Here is a 17,074-nt window from a genome sequence, read left to right on the forward strand (position 1 = left end):
TCTACTGAAGGTTATCTACTGCTGATGAGACAAATTACTAGAGCTGCTAGAGTCTATTATTACAACAAGAGAGGTGAAGGACAAATCAAACAGGGACATGGTACACCCACCCACCCACCCACACACACACACACACACACACACACACACACACACACACACACACACACACACACACACACACACACACACACACACACACACACACACACACACACACACACACACACACACACACACACACACACACACACACACACACACACAAAAAAAAACAAAAACACACACAAAAAATGGTTAAATGATTGTCTTGGTGGTGGCATCACACATTAGCAGCATAAAGATGTGAGGTCAGATGGAGGATAGTGTGTAAAGCAACTACATCAGGACGATCATGCATGAAAGAAAATAAAGAGAAGAGTGGATGGCAAGGAACATGAGCTACACTACAACGTCACAAGGTGACTCATTTTAATACACTGCTGCAATGCTGTGGGATGCTCGGCATCTGGGTGTGCCCCATTTGTCGGGGTTGGTTCAATCATTTTAGCATTATATTATTGTATATTCATTGAAGAGGCTCAAAACATTTAGGCAAGTCTATCTCATTCAATTGACTCATACAAATGCATTTCAGACTTGACCCAGACTTAAGTCCAGCATTTAATGAAGCTGCTCATTAATGAGCATCACATCTTGTTGTAGAGGTCTCGGGGGGTTTTTATATCTTAGAGACAGACGTAAAATGTTCACACTGCTATTAATAACCTCAAAGATGTTGCACATTCCGGCATCTCACGACAAAATTAATTTCCTCGATGTCAATTTTTTTCCCCATTCTATTTAAAAGGTCCCATGGCATGAAAATTTCACTTTATGAGGTTTTTTAACATTAATATGAGTTCCCCCAGCCTGCCTATGGTCCCCAATTGGCTTGAAATGGTGATAGGTGTAAACCGAGCCCTGGGTATCCTGCTCTGCCTTTGAGAAAATGAAAGCTCAGATGAGCTGTTCTGGAATCTTGCTTGTTATGAGGTCATAAGGAGCGAGGTTACCTCCCCTTTCTCTGCTTTGCCCACCCAGAGAATTTGGCCCACCCATGAGAGAGAGACATCATGGCTTTCAAACGAGAAAAGTGGCAGTTGGTCAAGGCCACAACACAAGGCCTTTTACTATTTTGTCTTGCTTTTCAAAGAAAAAAAACTACAATTTAAAAATATTTGTTTAACACTGAACATTTTTTTTAACCTTCCAGCAGATATACCAACAAAGCACAATATTAAATACAATAAAAAAAAAATTATTTGGCCATCTTTGAGCCCCTCTTCTTGAACAGCCTATAACGGACTATAGTTATAGGCCTAATATATGTCTGTGCTTATGCATGGAGCAGACAAGTACCTAGTAGAGCCTGACCGATTAAGGATTTTTAAGGCCGATACCAATATCTGATTATTTCAAAATCCGATATATCGGCTGATATATATTTAAAATAGTGCTGTCAAACGATTAAAATATTTAATCGCGATAAATCACATTAATGTCATAGTTAACTCACGATTAATCGCAATTAATCACACATTTTTATCTATTCTAAATGTCCCTCGATTTCTTTTTGTCCCATTATATTTTTTCGTTTTAATGCTCTTATCAACATGGAAAAGTGGATCGGCTTGCTTTGTGCAAATTGTTTTTTTTTTATTGAAAACAACATTGGCATATACGTAGTGTTCAATTTCACACTAACATTCTCACTTGGGACCATAGACTAATAATATACAGTCTATGCTTGGAACTAATAATCTGTCACATAATGTAAAAACTGTTACCTCCATTTTCCACTGCAGATAGTACTGCCTCATGCCTGAGGCGAGCGTGGCTGGTCGTCATAGCGACTATGGTTTCCCCCGACTAATTTCCTGGTTCTCGTTCTCCATAACCAATGTAAAATCAAGGAGAGGGTTACACTTTTCCTGCTACAGGTTTCCCACCGTGGTCAGAAAGAACAGAGGAGACACTTTGTTTGCAATACTCGCTCCGAAGCTAATTGCCGTGACGAGCCTACTAGCTACGCTGCTCGCAAGCCCAAACAAGTCTGTGCGGCTGCGGCGTGTGTCCGTTTTGTTTCCAGTCTGTGAAATTACGAATTCCACTATGGCCACGCCAAGACCCGCCCTTCAATCACTACTATTGGACAGGCGTCCAAGGTAACGTAACCCCATTTGTTCAGGTCCTATCCCCTGACAAATCCGCTATCCTAACCACTCAAGGTGAAATGCCTAACTCCAACCAATCGAGCTGCTTCGTAGGGCGGGTCTTGGCGTGGCCGTAGTGGGATTCGTAATTTTGCTTCAGGTCTAGCTAGAGCCGAAAGAACGTTAATCCTTCTTTAACTGTCTATGCGTTAATCGCACGATAAAAAAATTGTCGCCATTAAAAGGGGTTTGCTTTAACGCCATTAATAACGCGTTAAACTGACAGCCCCAATTTAAAAAAAATTTAATTAAATCCAGAAATGCATAACAAAACAAACTTAACATTAGTTATTTGTAGTTATTTAGGAGTCCTCACTAAAATAATATGATAATGCAGTTTAAAAATAATAGTTTGTTTTATTGTCTCAACAGAACAGAGGAACATCAAAATATATTAAAGTTCTGATAAATAAAATGTATAAAAATACAAACTTGTCCTTTGAACAAAAAGAATTTAACAACAAAAAAATCAAAGAGTGTTGCCAACAGGGACGTTGTTGTAGAGTGCCGTCTGGTGGACAAACTATGCAACGCCAACACTCATAACATGGTTGAAGGGTGTTTTGTCCGTTTTATTTAATTTTTTTAATATTCAATTATCAGAATCATTTGTCATTATAAATTTTATTTATTTTTATCGGGCATTATAAATGCAGACACCGATAGTTTGGAAAATGCCTAATATCGGCCCGCCGATATCGGTCGTGCTCTAGTACCTAGGATCGGAATCGGTAAATATTGCTGTTTATTTGACAGTTTTGACAGTGCTTCCACACTGCCCATATGTTTGCTGCATTTATAAAGCGTGTGCGCTTCTCACTCTACGCTGGTTGCTATTTGATTGAGTCATCAAAAACATAATTGTTTGGTAAAATTTATTTGGCCTTGTCACTTATTTGGCCAAACACTGAAAGTGCTTTTTTTTGTTGCCATTTTCGGCTGAATAATTTCATTCAGTGCATCCCTAGTTTTAATCAGCCTTTCTGCACAACCAGCACCTAAAGTTTATTCAAACAAGACAACCACGTCTTCCAACAACGTTGACAAAAAAAAGGGAGAAAGGCAGCATTACTTTGTGCAAGTCTACTATGAACGGACTTAGAAGAAAAAAAAGACATGTAGCCGCAGGTAGCTGGAAGATGCAGACAATATAGTTAATGTTCTGCAGTGACATTATTATATTGCAGATAGATCACACATCACGTGAGAAATACTACACCGGTAATATTAAAACAAGCTCACTACAGTTTGTAACAGTTTGGCGGCCATGTGGGACTGCTCAAACTGCAAGGCAGCCGACCAAAATCCCTTGACATGCTAGGAATCCAACCAATCGTCTGACAGCCAAATTGTTGATGGTTAAAACCAATAAATCGGGCCTCGTGAGCCACCTCAGACTGAATGTCAATGGACAAGCAATCTGGCAGAAATGTATCTGTACAGTGTCTGCCCAAGTCCATTTGCACTTGTTGACACAGCGCATTGGTTCACATGTTGATGAAATAAAACCCAACCTGATCAAACTCTGACAGGCCTAATTGGCCTAACTCATATATCAGGCCTAACTGGGTTAAAGGAGCAGTGTGTAGGATTTAGTGGCATCTAGCGGGGAGGTTGCAGATTTCAACTAACTAAATAACCTTTAGCGTACCTCTCTCTCGCTCTCACTCTACCCAGCATAACGTAAAAACGTGAAAGGCCCTCTCTAGAACCAGTCCGTTCTGTGCTACTTTAGAAACATGGCAGTGAAACATGCCGGGCTCCATGAAAGAGGACCCGCTACCTATGTAGATTTGTATGATAAATATGTACGAGCATTCTAAGATAACAATTCTTAGTTTCAGCTGATTTTACACTAATAAAAACAAATATATTCAATTTCTGCCAATAGATCCCCCTAAATCATACACACTGCTCCTTTAAGGTTGAGTCAATCCAGGTTATCAGAGTACAGTAATCCAAAGCTCTACTGCCCTACACTGTCATGAGTGCATTTAGTGAGTGCGTTCGGAGCTGAACAAGGACCACAAATATACAGACAAACATAAGAGTAAGAAGAGCTTACACCTAGACATTGCCCTAAATGAAAACACTAATATGACTTTTGCAAAGCAATATGTCAGAATTTCTTCATTTTGTTACTTGCTGATTGCGTTTCTAAGGCATGAAAGGATGGGGGAGGAGCAGAGGACAGAAAGCTTTCTGATCAGACATCTGTCATTACAGGCTGGTTTATTGTCAGTTTTATGTGACAGCAGGGATTCTATTGTTTGTTATTGTTGCTGGAGTGTCATGGTGACAAAAGAAATGAGGTTTTATGCCCAAGCAGACTTTTACAGCTTCTTCTTTGTTTGAAAACCAAGCATAGCTGTTTGAGAATAATAAAGTGATTACAATAGCAATAGCACTTTAAATCCAAAGGCATTTTAGGAGTAAGATAAACATCACTGCAGGAAGAGGGTTATGGGTTTTGTCTCAGGCTAAATGAAAAAGGTTTGTTTGTTTTCTGAAGGCTTTTATCAATATCTTTTTACAGAGGCTAGAAGAGCCCAGTGGTTTATTAATGGAGGATACTTTGAGGCTGCAGCTTTTTTTTTTTTTAAATGGTCCTTGACCTTAGGGATCAAATTGTTGGTTGACCTGAGCAACAATGGAGAGATCGCAATGAAGCCGTCCTGAATTCCAAGTCTGGGCCAGCAAACACTTAAATGCATGATGCATTGATGATCAAATACTTAAGAAGAAATATCGCTTATCATCAATTATCTAGGGGGATTTGGGGAACATTACTGTACATGTACTAGAATTTTTTGATCTCATCCCCTTCATCTAGTATTGTCTGTCCAAATACCTGTTTGGATGCTCCACCCATATTTAAGGTCTCTTCTGGGGTAAAGCCTACACATTTCTGTTATTGAGTATCGTCACCTCTGCACACATTCTGTAGAGCATACTGGCACAACTGAAACATTTTTGGTCAACTTGATGGCTAGGAAACCATTTACACTGAAACACAAACCTAATTGGCCTGCACGTACAAAGAAAGAAAAACTTGAAAAGCCTTTAGGGAGATCGCCTCAGTAAATTAATTATAATGTGATCTACAGGTAGTTTTTCTACCGACGATGGCCTTCTTTATGAATTGATTTAAGATTTTATTATGGGATTGTCAGCATTTATTATAAGACAATGGCATGGCTGCAAATGGCCCGATGTAAAAAAAAAATAAATAAAAAAAACTGGTGTGCTGCCATAACAGACAAGGACTGGAGAACTCAATGTTCAAAGTGTTTTTGATATGAATAGCTACACAGTAACATGTTTAGGATGCCAAGATACGCCATTGGACGATTTAGCCCACAGCTCTGAAACTTTTGAAAGGTTTTATTACTTCCGCTAAGGAGGTTCTGTTTTTGGTTTGTTTTGTTTGTTAGCAAAAAGTACGGAAAAACTACTGGCCCGGTTTTCATGAAACTTAAGTGGAAGGGTGTAGCATGGGCTAAGAAAGAACCGATTACATTTTGGAGCGGATCTGAATTACGGGTCAGATACACAAATTATTTTTTCACTCAACATTGCCAGAACGGGGCATGGCCTTTCATTTGTATTGCCTGTTTTACTAGTCCTGTTTAGGTGCATCAATTGTGGTCTGCTTTTTATTCATCAACTGATTGATTGTATTAATATTCGGTTTTTAAAGTTAGTGGCTAGGCGGGCTCCTGAGCGACAGTAATGTCATCTTGGAATATGTGACTGTGTTCGGTGCTCTTGAGCAAGGCACCGAACCCGAGCCCCGAGCAGTTGGGGCACCTGTCTATCAACAGCTGCAGCCCCCTCACTCCGACATCTCTCTATTAGTGCATGTATTAGGTACTGAGCATGCGTGTGTATTTCAGGCCTGTGTGTAATGTGTATTCTAACAACAGAGTGAAAACATTTGTAATTTGGGATTAATAAAGTATCAAACAATTCTTTTTTTTTATTATTGTTATTGTTGTTGCATTAGGTCTTTCAGTGCTGTCTGTGTTGGGAGCGATCTGACTTGTTTCCCCTCTGTGGGTTAATAAAGTAAGCTATCCATCCATCCAACTAACATTAGTATGTAAAAAATGTACAACTACCTCATGAATATAGCACCACCAAGGAAAAAATTTAGTTCCAGGGACAAATCCCACAGTGTAAGTGAAGGAACATTTCTTTACATTTTAAAATGTTTTACTAAACAGAAATAACACTTGAAATTGAAAAAAAATTAATTTACTTAAATCAAGAGCACTGTTCAATCCATTTTTTAAATATTATACTGTTCATTGCTTCTAAGAAAAAAGAAAATGGTTTCAGTACTGTTGTAATTATACCAACAACTATCTAAAGTCTCTTGAGATCTGACAAGCAGTGACAGCTTGTTCCCCCCCAACCCCACCTGGAAACCTGGAAAATGCTCTGAAACATTGTGCCTTATCTATGAAATTGGCACAATTGGAATATAACAACTATAACGTATCTATCAGGTTATAGTTTTCATGACAAACATCTAGACAACCATTGCCTTGCCTGAAATAGCCTGAATATAGTTCACTGATTTTAAAATAAGATTTTCACCAGTTAGGTTTAACATTTGCATATTTTTACTGTAGTCACTGGTCATTGTGAAAAGCACAATTACAGCATGATTGGCCCCAACCCCACCTGTACTCTGTACAGCGTATAAAGGACAAGAAAAACAATGAGAAACAATGGATGCTGGTAGATTAGCTTCTATTCTATTCTTATACTGTATTTGTAGCAGCATGATCTCTGCTTCACTTGCTTCCCTGTAGTTATTTGTTGCATAATGTATTGTTTAACATTTCCCTGCGAAGTCCTGTGAAACTTTCTTGTGATAAGGCTAGTTCAATAAATAAAGTTAAACATAGTGTGGAGTGAAACAACAGTTAGTCTGAGGAAGGGGAACAGTCACTATGGATGGCGGCGTGAAAAAAAAAAACGACTCAATGCTCCACTGGATCGTTGATGACACACGGTGACTGAAATGAGCATAGACAGAGGGATGCCGGGAGATGTGGTTGACTGGCTTGGAGAAGCATGCAGCTCACTTGATTCAAGGGCATAACCCACCTTCTCCGCTCCCCGGGCCGGCCTCTGTAATTATCTCCATTAGAGAATTTAGCCCAAATACTGCACACAAAACCCAGAATTAGTGCCGCGAAAAAAATTGGACAGAGAGAGGGACACCGGCCCAGACACAACCAGTCCGAACATCAACCCATAACACAACAGACATGCACACTCAACGTGGCGCTAAAACAAAGAAAATAAAAAAGTAAAAGAGAAAAGGGCAGACAGAACAGAGAAAAAGACTATATGCACTGATGGTGGTGTTAACCCAAGTGCTCGGTAAGATGATAATGCCATGTGTTTGGCAACACATTCAACATTTACAGTGCCAAGTAGGAGCTGTGTATAGCTCATACTTCGTTGTATATACACATCAGTGGCCTGAACCATGTGAATAATAACGAAAACATTTAAATCTAGAGCAATGGATGGAGTTGTTTCTTTAGAATGTGTGCATGATGTAAGGCAGGAATCTTGTTTTGAGCACAAAAACCCAAAGATAGTCATGATACACCGTAAAATATTTCATAAGAAAACTTGAGATCGTCAAAGCTTCATCAATGTTTTTTTTTGTTGTTTTTTTTAAAATAGTGAGTGACCTCAAAAAGGGAAGGAAACACTCAACAATGGGAGCCACCACACAAGCAAGCAAGGATTAAACATATGAGAGTCGGGAGGCAGGGTGGGACATAAACTCCATTCACTGAGGACAGATCTTTCTGTGAACGTCATTCAAAGACACTGAAACATTAATTAGGTAAATGCAGTGTAAAAAGGACTGAACATCCTTCATGTAGTAGTACGGATGTGCAGATGCCACACCACTAACTGCTTGCAGTGACAGAAGAAATCTTTTGACTAGAGCCGCAAAGATTAATCGATTAGTTGTCAACTATTAAATTAATTGGAAACTATTTTGATAATCGGTTAGGAGTCATTTGAAAGTCAAAGAATTCCAGCTTCTTAAATTGTAAATATTTCTAGTTTCTTCATTCTCCTGTGGCAGTAAACTGAATCTTTGAGTTGTGGACAAAACAGGACATTTGAGAACGTCAATCTTGGACTCTGGAAAACACTGATCGACATGTTTCACCATTTTCTGACATTTTTTTTAGGCCAAACAACTAATCGATTAATCAAGAAAATAATCGTCCGATTAATCGACGGTGATAATAATCAGTAGTTGCAGCCCTACTTTTGACTATTAATGTGTGCATCACAGCGCGTCAAAAGGACTCCCACCAGTCACACAGAGCGGAACGGCAAAGGAACAGAGGGGAAGGCATAGATATACTGTACATGAATGACATTAAAGGTGTATCTTCTATCTTAGTCCAATGCTGAGAAACAGGGTGTAAGATAGGTATATATATATGTCACTTCAAGGATAGAGAAATGCTTAGTCAGGGGGCTAATACAAACTATCACACCAGACATAACATACCCGGGCTGTCGGGGTCATCTGAACGACAAAGACAAAACACATCATAATCAAAGGAACAGAACATTTTCTATGGCAGCTATTCCACATGGAGTGGAGCTATTGAGTTAGATTCCCATGCTTCTACCATGCTGTTTTTTTCTCTCAGTCAAAGTGAAAATCCAGCCATGAACAGAATTTATATTAGCTTCTTAAACTTTTGCGGATTAGTGCTGTCAGTCTAACGCCGTTAACACAAACCCTTTTAACGGCGTAAATTATTTTATCGCGAGATTAACGATCTTTTTGGCCTAGCAAACTTTGTAGTTTTTTTTCACATGCTGTTGCAACAACTAGTAACGTTAGAAAAACTACAACACTACACCGGATCTAGCTAGACCGGAAACAAAACAGGCACGGCGCACACACTTGTTTGGGCTTGCGAGCCGGCCAAAGAGTAGTAGGCCAACGTTACGGTTTGAGTGGATGGCGAGCGCGAGACACCGAAATGGATGCCAATAAGATTCTGAATGGAAAGTTTACTTTTAAAAAGTTGCCAAATGGATCGGTGTGTTTTGTCGTTGTGAACTGAGCTATCATCGCAGCACGTCTGAAATACCACTTGATGGCCAAGCACACAGATTATGCCAATTCTCCGCTCCTTCGTCAAAGACAGGCGACAAAAGCACAAAGCAAGCCGATCCACTTTTCCACGTTGATAAGAGCATTAAAATGAGAAAAAAAATAATGGGACAAAAAGAAATCAAGGCACATTTAGAATAGATAAAAATGTGCGATTAATTGCGATTAATTGTGGGTTGACTATGAAATTAATGGGATTAAAAACGATTAAATATTTTAATTGTTTGACAGCACTAATATATAAATAATACATATTAGCCAGTTTAATAACTCTATTTCCAAATGCAATTTTACTCCCTGAAACAGTTAAGACTTTAATTAATAGCTGAATTTGAGCATTAGCTGGGCCTGCGATTGAATTCATTTAGTTATGTTTAGGTTTTCATTAATGCGTAACTGCAGTCAATCTAACATCTGTGCAGTTGTTTTGGATTGCTTTCTCGGTTTATGTGGAAAAAACACTGAGACCTGAAAAATGCTTAATCTGAACACATTCTACATTGTCAGATAATGGTATAGTAGAAAAGGTTCAAAAAAGGCAAATTAATGAGAAAAAAACGCCCACGAGAAAGATTTGCTCATCAAAACAAGAACAAACGGTCCACGAACATGGCAACAACAAGTCTGTTTTTGAGTGGATTTTCATGTTAAGAGAGAAAAACTTTGATACATCCTCAATATTCTCCTATAAAATAGTGCCATATCCGTTTGGCAATCCAGTGGGAAGAAAGTCAGGCTATAAAAACAGATTTGCAAACCTGCTTGCTCCATTTCCTCCTCAACATCAAAATTGAAATATTCTTTAACCCAAAAAAGTAATTTAGAAACAAAAATGGAAAGAAAAAGACAGAAGGACAGACAATATATTAATTAAATAAGAATACTAAAGTTAAAAAAAAATACTTATCAAATGCTTTTCTGTGTGTACATTAGTTATGGTTTACTTTTTTAGTAGGCAAGCAATGCTGGCCATAAATATATCTAGGATTTGTTTATTATTTGAATTGTATAGAAGTATATTAAATAAGAGGATTCAAATCATAGTATTTGAGTGAAATCTTAATTAGTTGATAAAATAGCAATAAGAAATATCTTAATACACAGGTACCTGACTGCTAACATAAAGCCAGTGATGAGAAAGAAAAAAATGTAAATGAGTGGGTCAGAAAAAACACATACAGTATGTTACTATAATAACAATAAATCCTTTGTTATTGACTTTTGTCCTTTAACTTTGTCAACTCTCCCTAGTGTACCTATATATCCTGGGCAACATATTTTATCATAATGTTTCTTATTAGCCTTGAAACCACACCGAATAACTAGGACAGACAATTAGATGACATGAACATCAATTTCATGAGAACTTCAACACCTGTAAAAGTGGTCAAGTTCGCTGTGTTCCCCTACCTTTTAGACTGGGGAAAGGCGTTTTCTCCCTCGCTGCCTTGTTGGGAAGAGCCAGATTTGACAGACTGAAACTGGTGCCGTGGTTCTTGTAAAGATTGCCTGTAATCAGAAAACAGGAATAGAATTTAAATGATCATGCAAAACCAAGGGTATTATAATTAACATGATTCACCCTCCACATAAATATTGAAGAAGCAGATGTTTACTCCCATCTAAATGGTTATTAAGCAACCTTTGTTAACAAGAGGTAACTGACCTAGCTGTAGAAAAATAAATCGTTAAATTAACCAATAGTGAATATGTAAATGGCCATATCTACAATGAAGACATACTAGAATACTTCATGTAAAACAAAACCTACTAATTAGGGCTGTCAGCATTAATTTTTAATTATTTTTTTTTTTTTACATTGCATTAAATCGCATGCCGGCATTTATTAATTTATTTTACACTTCACTCTGCTTCGCATCGTGCCTAACAGGCTACTATTTTGACCCTTTGCCGCACCGTTACTTATCATCAAGCTGCGATACTTCCTCATGATGGAGAAAGACAGCAGCAACACAATTCTGAATGGTGCTTTTTATTTTCCAAAACTCCCGGATGGCTCGTAGACAAGTCGAAAGCCATATGCACATTGTGTAAAGCCGAATTAAAATCTCACCGAAGCACGTCAAGCTTGAGCTACCACCTACGAGCTAATTAACGTGACTCAGGTTGATGCTACCCACTAGCATGCTACCCACTCAGGCAAAGCAGTATTTTGGAGAGTGCTACAGACCTGTGGATGAAACCAAATCCCAAAAAAATTACTACAGCTCTTGCGAAATGGGTGGCAACTAACTGCAGTCCTGTCAGCATCGTAGAGGACTCGGGTCTTAAAGACGTACTACGGTTGGCATGTTCTGACCCGTCTCATTGCCGTCGAGGGGGACAGTAGTTTCACGCATACGCAGCCTGTACGACACGGAGAGAGCAGCCACACTGGGACTGCTGCAAGGTGCTGAAAACACTGTCTCATTAACCGGTGATCACTGGACGTCAGTGAGTAATTAAATTATTTAGGAGTTACTAAACACTATATTGACTCTGGTAAGGATAGGGTTTTTTAGTTAGGTACTTGGAGGATTTGTGCAATAATGACAGATTCACACCTTTTTCTTTTGTTTACAGTAAATAAATAATAAACAAACACAAATCTTTAAGTCAAGTTAATAAAGTAACTTTCTTTGCATTCATTTGATTCCCAATCAAGATACACTGGTAAGAATTGCTTTCCATTGTTAATATGTACTTAAAAAACAGTTCTGAAATGCAAAATAATAGCATTTTAATCTTGTGATAAAATATGCGATTAATCGCAATTAACTATAGAAATTCAGCAATTAATCGCGATTAAAAAAATTATAACCGTTTGACAGCCCTACTACTAATGTAACCCATCTCTTAAACCTGACAAAGCTGATTTTTGGTCCATTTGGGGGCGGTGGAAACGAGCTCTGAACACAAAGGGTGTGAGCGTGTCAGCTGCGTGGCGTGTCCGTTTTTATTTCGGCTCCCATGTTAACAGGTTAGAGCTTGCAGACTGCCTGCGTGACACACACGTCTCAGGCGCGGCTCAAAACACGTGCATCTGGCTCTTTAGCTGCTAAATGCTCCAGTATGTTCACCAGCTAGATGCTAACACTGTTTTCAGCCGTTTGGTGCTGAGCATGTAGCATTCACTGGTTATTTTTCAGAGCTTTTTTGGTGAAAAAACAGCAGCCAGCAACGGCCATAAACAGGTCGTAAGCAAAGCGTAAGGGAAGCGTGTTGTCAAAAGCAGAGAGAAAATTGCATGACAAGGCAACATCACGTTCACTTTCATGTAGGCAACTACGCCCACTGTGCACTCTGGATTTGAATGCATTTGTGAGGGGGTGTGTTCAAGCTTAAGCTGGGTGTTAAGTCATCAAGAATGGGTGAACTGGGTTTGACAAGTGCTATTGGTTTTGGTGCTTCAATTCATCATCGCCAATAGAAATCAGCCCACGTTCCATGTTTTACAAGCTTGACTTACTGTAGCTGAAAGGAAACCAAATGAAATTCAAATATTCTTACTGGCAAAGGACATGAGTCCTCCAAATCCATCATTGCTGCTGTTGGAAATGGTGGAGTTTGGCGAGCTGTTGCGAGAGTCTCCCTCCCCATCAGACTCTCCTGGGAGCCTCAGGCTACTGGGACGTAAAGGACGCTGTGCCCTAAATAAAAATGACCAAAAGACATTACAGCGCGTCATAGACACAGAGACATAGACATACAATATGGGAAACTCTCAAGCATTCACACCATATCACAACATCACACCACCACAGATTCAAGACCACCATGAATGGAGAGTAATTTGACATGCTGGGTTTTGATAGAGAACATTGCATGGTTGGTCAGAGAGCCCATTTGAATGATGATAATGCATTCATTCAAGTGATGAACAAGTTGAACACACTTGTTGCCATTGAGGTTCTGGTTGAATCGAGGGGTGTATGACTCCACGTGCTCTTCTGCATCAGGGTCATCCTCTGAGGGAAAGCCATACTGAGGCTCAAAGTACGGGTTGTCATACTCTTGCTTTTTGTTGGCTTGGTCGGCCAGGCCAGCATCAGCTGGAGGTCTGAGGAACGGCTGACTGCCCAACGCGGAGACAGGATTCTGTAAAGCAGCCCCTGCCGATGCGTTGAGGTCAAGTGCTTCCCCCTGCTCCTGGAAAAATGAGCAGACAGATTAATGGGAATTATGGACGATGCATTACACTACTGGCCATATTCACTCTTGAAAAATGTACAGCTCATGTTAATAGCTGTATAAAAACAAGGAATAAATAAATAAATGGAAACAGGAGACATTTAGGGTGCTTTCACACCTACAGTTTGACTCGGTGCGATTCAGTGGTGAAGTTGCAACATTGTTGCATTTTTCATTTAGTTTGGTTAGCTTTCACACTGCAGTTTTTCCAAACGCACCAATCATTGTAAACAAATGTCAAACAGACGAAACGGTCATTTGTCTAATGGACAGAATGACCGAGTGAAACTCGCCGACACTTCTCGTCTCAGAAATAATGGCGCAACACATAATTTATAACGTCTTGGGATTTCTCCTTTAGTGTTTTTTATAATTTTAGAAGAAGGCGAACAATATGAGCAGCTGACTGACAGCGAGTGAAGGAGAGGGCGATGATGATGTGTTGTCACACAGCCGTAGAGCGAGGTAAGGCCATATTAGGTCATGGATTTGACAGTTTTCATCCCTTATATATAAGTCCGTAAATTGTGTGCCAGGTTGAATTGCAGTCTAGTAAATGCACTGGTTTTGGTTCACTTCCTGTATTTGGGTCGGATCACGTTCTCACCTGAACTAACCGAACTCTGGTGCACTTGAAAGCGAACAGATACCCCACGTTTTCAAGCGGACCAGAGTTTGGTTGTTTGGTCCGCACCAGAGTTCGAATTAACTTTTATAACACCCCGAAACGAACCGGACTACCTGACAAAAGGCTTCAGGGTTCGGTTAAAACAGACCGAACGGCTCAGGTGTGAAAGCAACCTTAGTCTGTACAAAAGTAAAGAAGAGGAAAAATTTTCCTAAAGTGAATTCAAGCTTTACACTAATTGGACAGATCACACACTTGGTTGACTCCCTGGATGACCGTGCTGGGACTTGAGCTTGCAGTTGTGCTGGAGCTTGAGCGAAGAGGTTGTCCATCTGCCGGTTCGGCAGGTCCGTCCCCATTCGGTGGACCATCGGAGCCCCGACTTTCCCTGAAGTCATGGAACTCTTGAAACTCAACCTCACTAGCGTCTCCCAGTGCAGCATGGGTAGGCGGGTCCAAGCCTAAGACAACCAGATCAAATATTAAAAAAGGAAGGAAATGGTATGAACATGGTCAATGCGTAACTTTGTATGTATCAAACAAAAAAAAAAAAAAACTTACTTGGTGTGTCTCCCTGGATGTCACCTTGGATCATCTCACTCACAAGATCTCCAAGTGAGGAATAGGACGAGCTGGAGTCATCGTATGCCTCGCTGTCACTGCCACTGCAACAGATAAAATGTATTACTATGAGCTGCCTGAAACTAGCTATGAAGTGATCAAATAAACTCAACTAAACAGATTGACTTGTTATGCTGAAAAGGATCTTGCGCTTCCTTACCTGTCTGTGGGGTCAGACTCATTGCCCTCATCCTCCAAGGGACCAGCCATAGCTTCTACCAGCTGGGAGCTTCCATCATACACTCGGTAGACCACTGGCTGTAGCTGGTGAGCATACCACTTGGGCTTGTCTCCGATTAAGGAGGGGTCAAAGACATCTGAAACAGAGGCACGCAGCGTAAACGGTTTATAAAACTCACTTTAATGCATATTGAATGAGATACAGACCACATCTCAAAATTATCTCTTATTTTAAATAGCCTTATTTATATCTCCTGAAATGCTGAGTTACTACCTGATAATCATGGAAAAGTTTATCTGCAAAGCAAGAGCGTCGAGGCCGAGATGCCAAAAAAGAAGTACACTGAAAAGCCACCACAGGCCGGGGGAAGAGGCGCAAGGTGCGAGTGTGCATCTGGAACCCCTGGAGAACATTTGGGGAGTTGAAGAACCGTACCATGGCGACCCTGTAAAAGAAAAGTTTGTTTAGCTTAATATTTCAGTCCGAGCTATTTATAAAACACCTGTTGACTAAGCTGAACATAGCCTCGAGGAACACTTCTCCCAAAATGCACGTTCACGCATCTTAACCCTCAAATTTGACCCGTTGTCTAAAGGTCTATATCAGAAATATGGGTTTCTTTAAAACTACCTTATTTGGATTACCCAAAAGAATAACACAGATTATTCCATACAACCAAAGATCGGATCTCTACTTTCATTGAATTTTGGGGGTTTTGTTAAATGTTTTAGCATTTGAAAAGAAAAAAAAAAAAAACTTAATGTTTTGAAACAGTATCCCGACTAAACGTTGACCCTTCTGTGATTATCCTCGCTTTAATATTAGTCTAAATAATTCCTAATTTCCGCTTATTAACTCAAGAATTGGGTATAATTTCCTATAAATTAGGTTTTTTTTTTATTGACCATGAATTCCAAAAATAAGTAATAAGTGTAAAACTAGTTATGAGTTGGTGTTGAAAAGAAGTGTAAAACGTCAAAAAAGCGCCAAAAAACAAAAACGAGACAAAAACATCAGAAAAAGTTGATTTTCAGTTCTGACCGGGAGGACGATGCATGGTCGAATGGAAGACAACACAAGGGTTAAGCATTAATTAGCGCTAGAGTATGCAGTTATTCTCATGGTTTTTTTAGCCTATACATGCTTGACAATAAGGGGCGAGGTCTGGCGGTAATTAGTCTACAAATTAAAAAAATTATCTATAGTGTTACAAACAAGTATACAATACCTTCATGTATTATTTTTTTCTAAAGATGGTGAAGGGCCTCTAAATATTGGCCTTTTTTTGAAAAAATAAAAAACTTATAAATATGTATAAAACTATAAAATACATATTTATTATGCTCTTTGAATTACTGGTTATCAGCCCTGAAATTCCATATCATTGTATCTCTAAACATAATTCTTCAGTCATTATTTTCCCTTTTCAGAGTTCTTCACACCTCAAGTAGACAGAGAGAGAAACATGGCAAATAGACCATGGAAAGAGACATTCACAGCTTGCCTGGTGGCTACATCCACAGAATCAACGTCGTTGCCGTAAATTAGAGGGTTGAACTCTGTGGAGGACGGCGAGGCTTTATCTCGTCCAGGAGGGAGCAGGGGCATCTCGTGACCTTCCTGGAACTTCTCCAGGTTCAGGATGGGTTGGGTGTTCAAACTCATGCTGGCCAAGGCCTAGAACAGGTGACAGTGGCACAAGTTAGAAACAAGGCAGTGGATCTGAAGACAAAAACACAGCGCTGTGATGGACCACTCCCACGATTGGCATCAACATTTAGTTAATAAAATAACTTTTTTTCTACACTCAAATGGGACATTTTGGCCCTCTCTATGGTGGGGAAACAATTAGGGTAAAGGGGCCGACTGCTTAAATGGGGACTTAAACATGGGAAATAAAATGACCCAATAGAATTAATCGAAATAGTAATCCCTCTTACTGCTAAGCATTTCTGCTGTCCAGTAGAGTGCTTAAGTGAGGTAAGAGATGATCAACTATAGGGCCACAACCCAGGTTT

The 17,074-nt window shown here is 39.6% G+C and overlaps 1 protein-coding gene across 1 annotated transcript in view; it reads right to left on the minus strand.

The window, feature by feature from the left end:
- madd (MAP-kinase activating death domain) overlaps positions 1–17,074 on the minus strand; it is a 64,576-nt gene that overhangs the window by 27,032 nt on the left and 20,470 nt on the right. The window contains exons 8-17 of the mRNA XM_039795302.1: positions 16,561–16,733; positions 15,327–15,501; positions 15,036–15,229; positions 14,816–14,919; positions 14,510–14,715; positions 13,331–13,584; positions 12,946–13,085; positions 10,846–10,944; positions 10,194–10,235; positions 7,374–7,433 (exon numbers count right to left, since the gene is read on the minus strand). Coding sequence (XP_039651236.1) covers positions 7,374–7,433; positions 10,194–10,235; positions 10,846–10,944; positions 12,946–13,085; positions 13,331–13,584; positions 14,510–14,715; positions 14,816–14,919; positions 15,036–15,229; positions 15,327–15,501; positions 16,561–16,733 — 1,447 coding nt within the window. The remainder of the gene's footprint in view (positions 1–7,373; positions 7,434–10,193; positions 10,236–10,845; positions 10,945–12,945; positions 13,086–13,330; positions 13,585–14,509; positions 14,716–14,815; positions 14,920–15,035; positions 15,230–15,326; positions 15,502–16,560; positions 16,734–17,074) is intronic.

Source organism: Perca fluviatilis, chromosome 3, assembly GCF_010015445.1.
Source record: "Perca fluviatilis chromosome 3, GENO_Pfluv_1.0, whole genome shotgun sequence".
NCBI classification, from domain to species: Eukaryota; Metazoa; Chordata; class Actinopteri; order Perciformes; family Percidae; genus Perca; species Perca fluviatilis.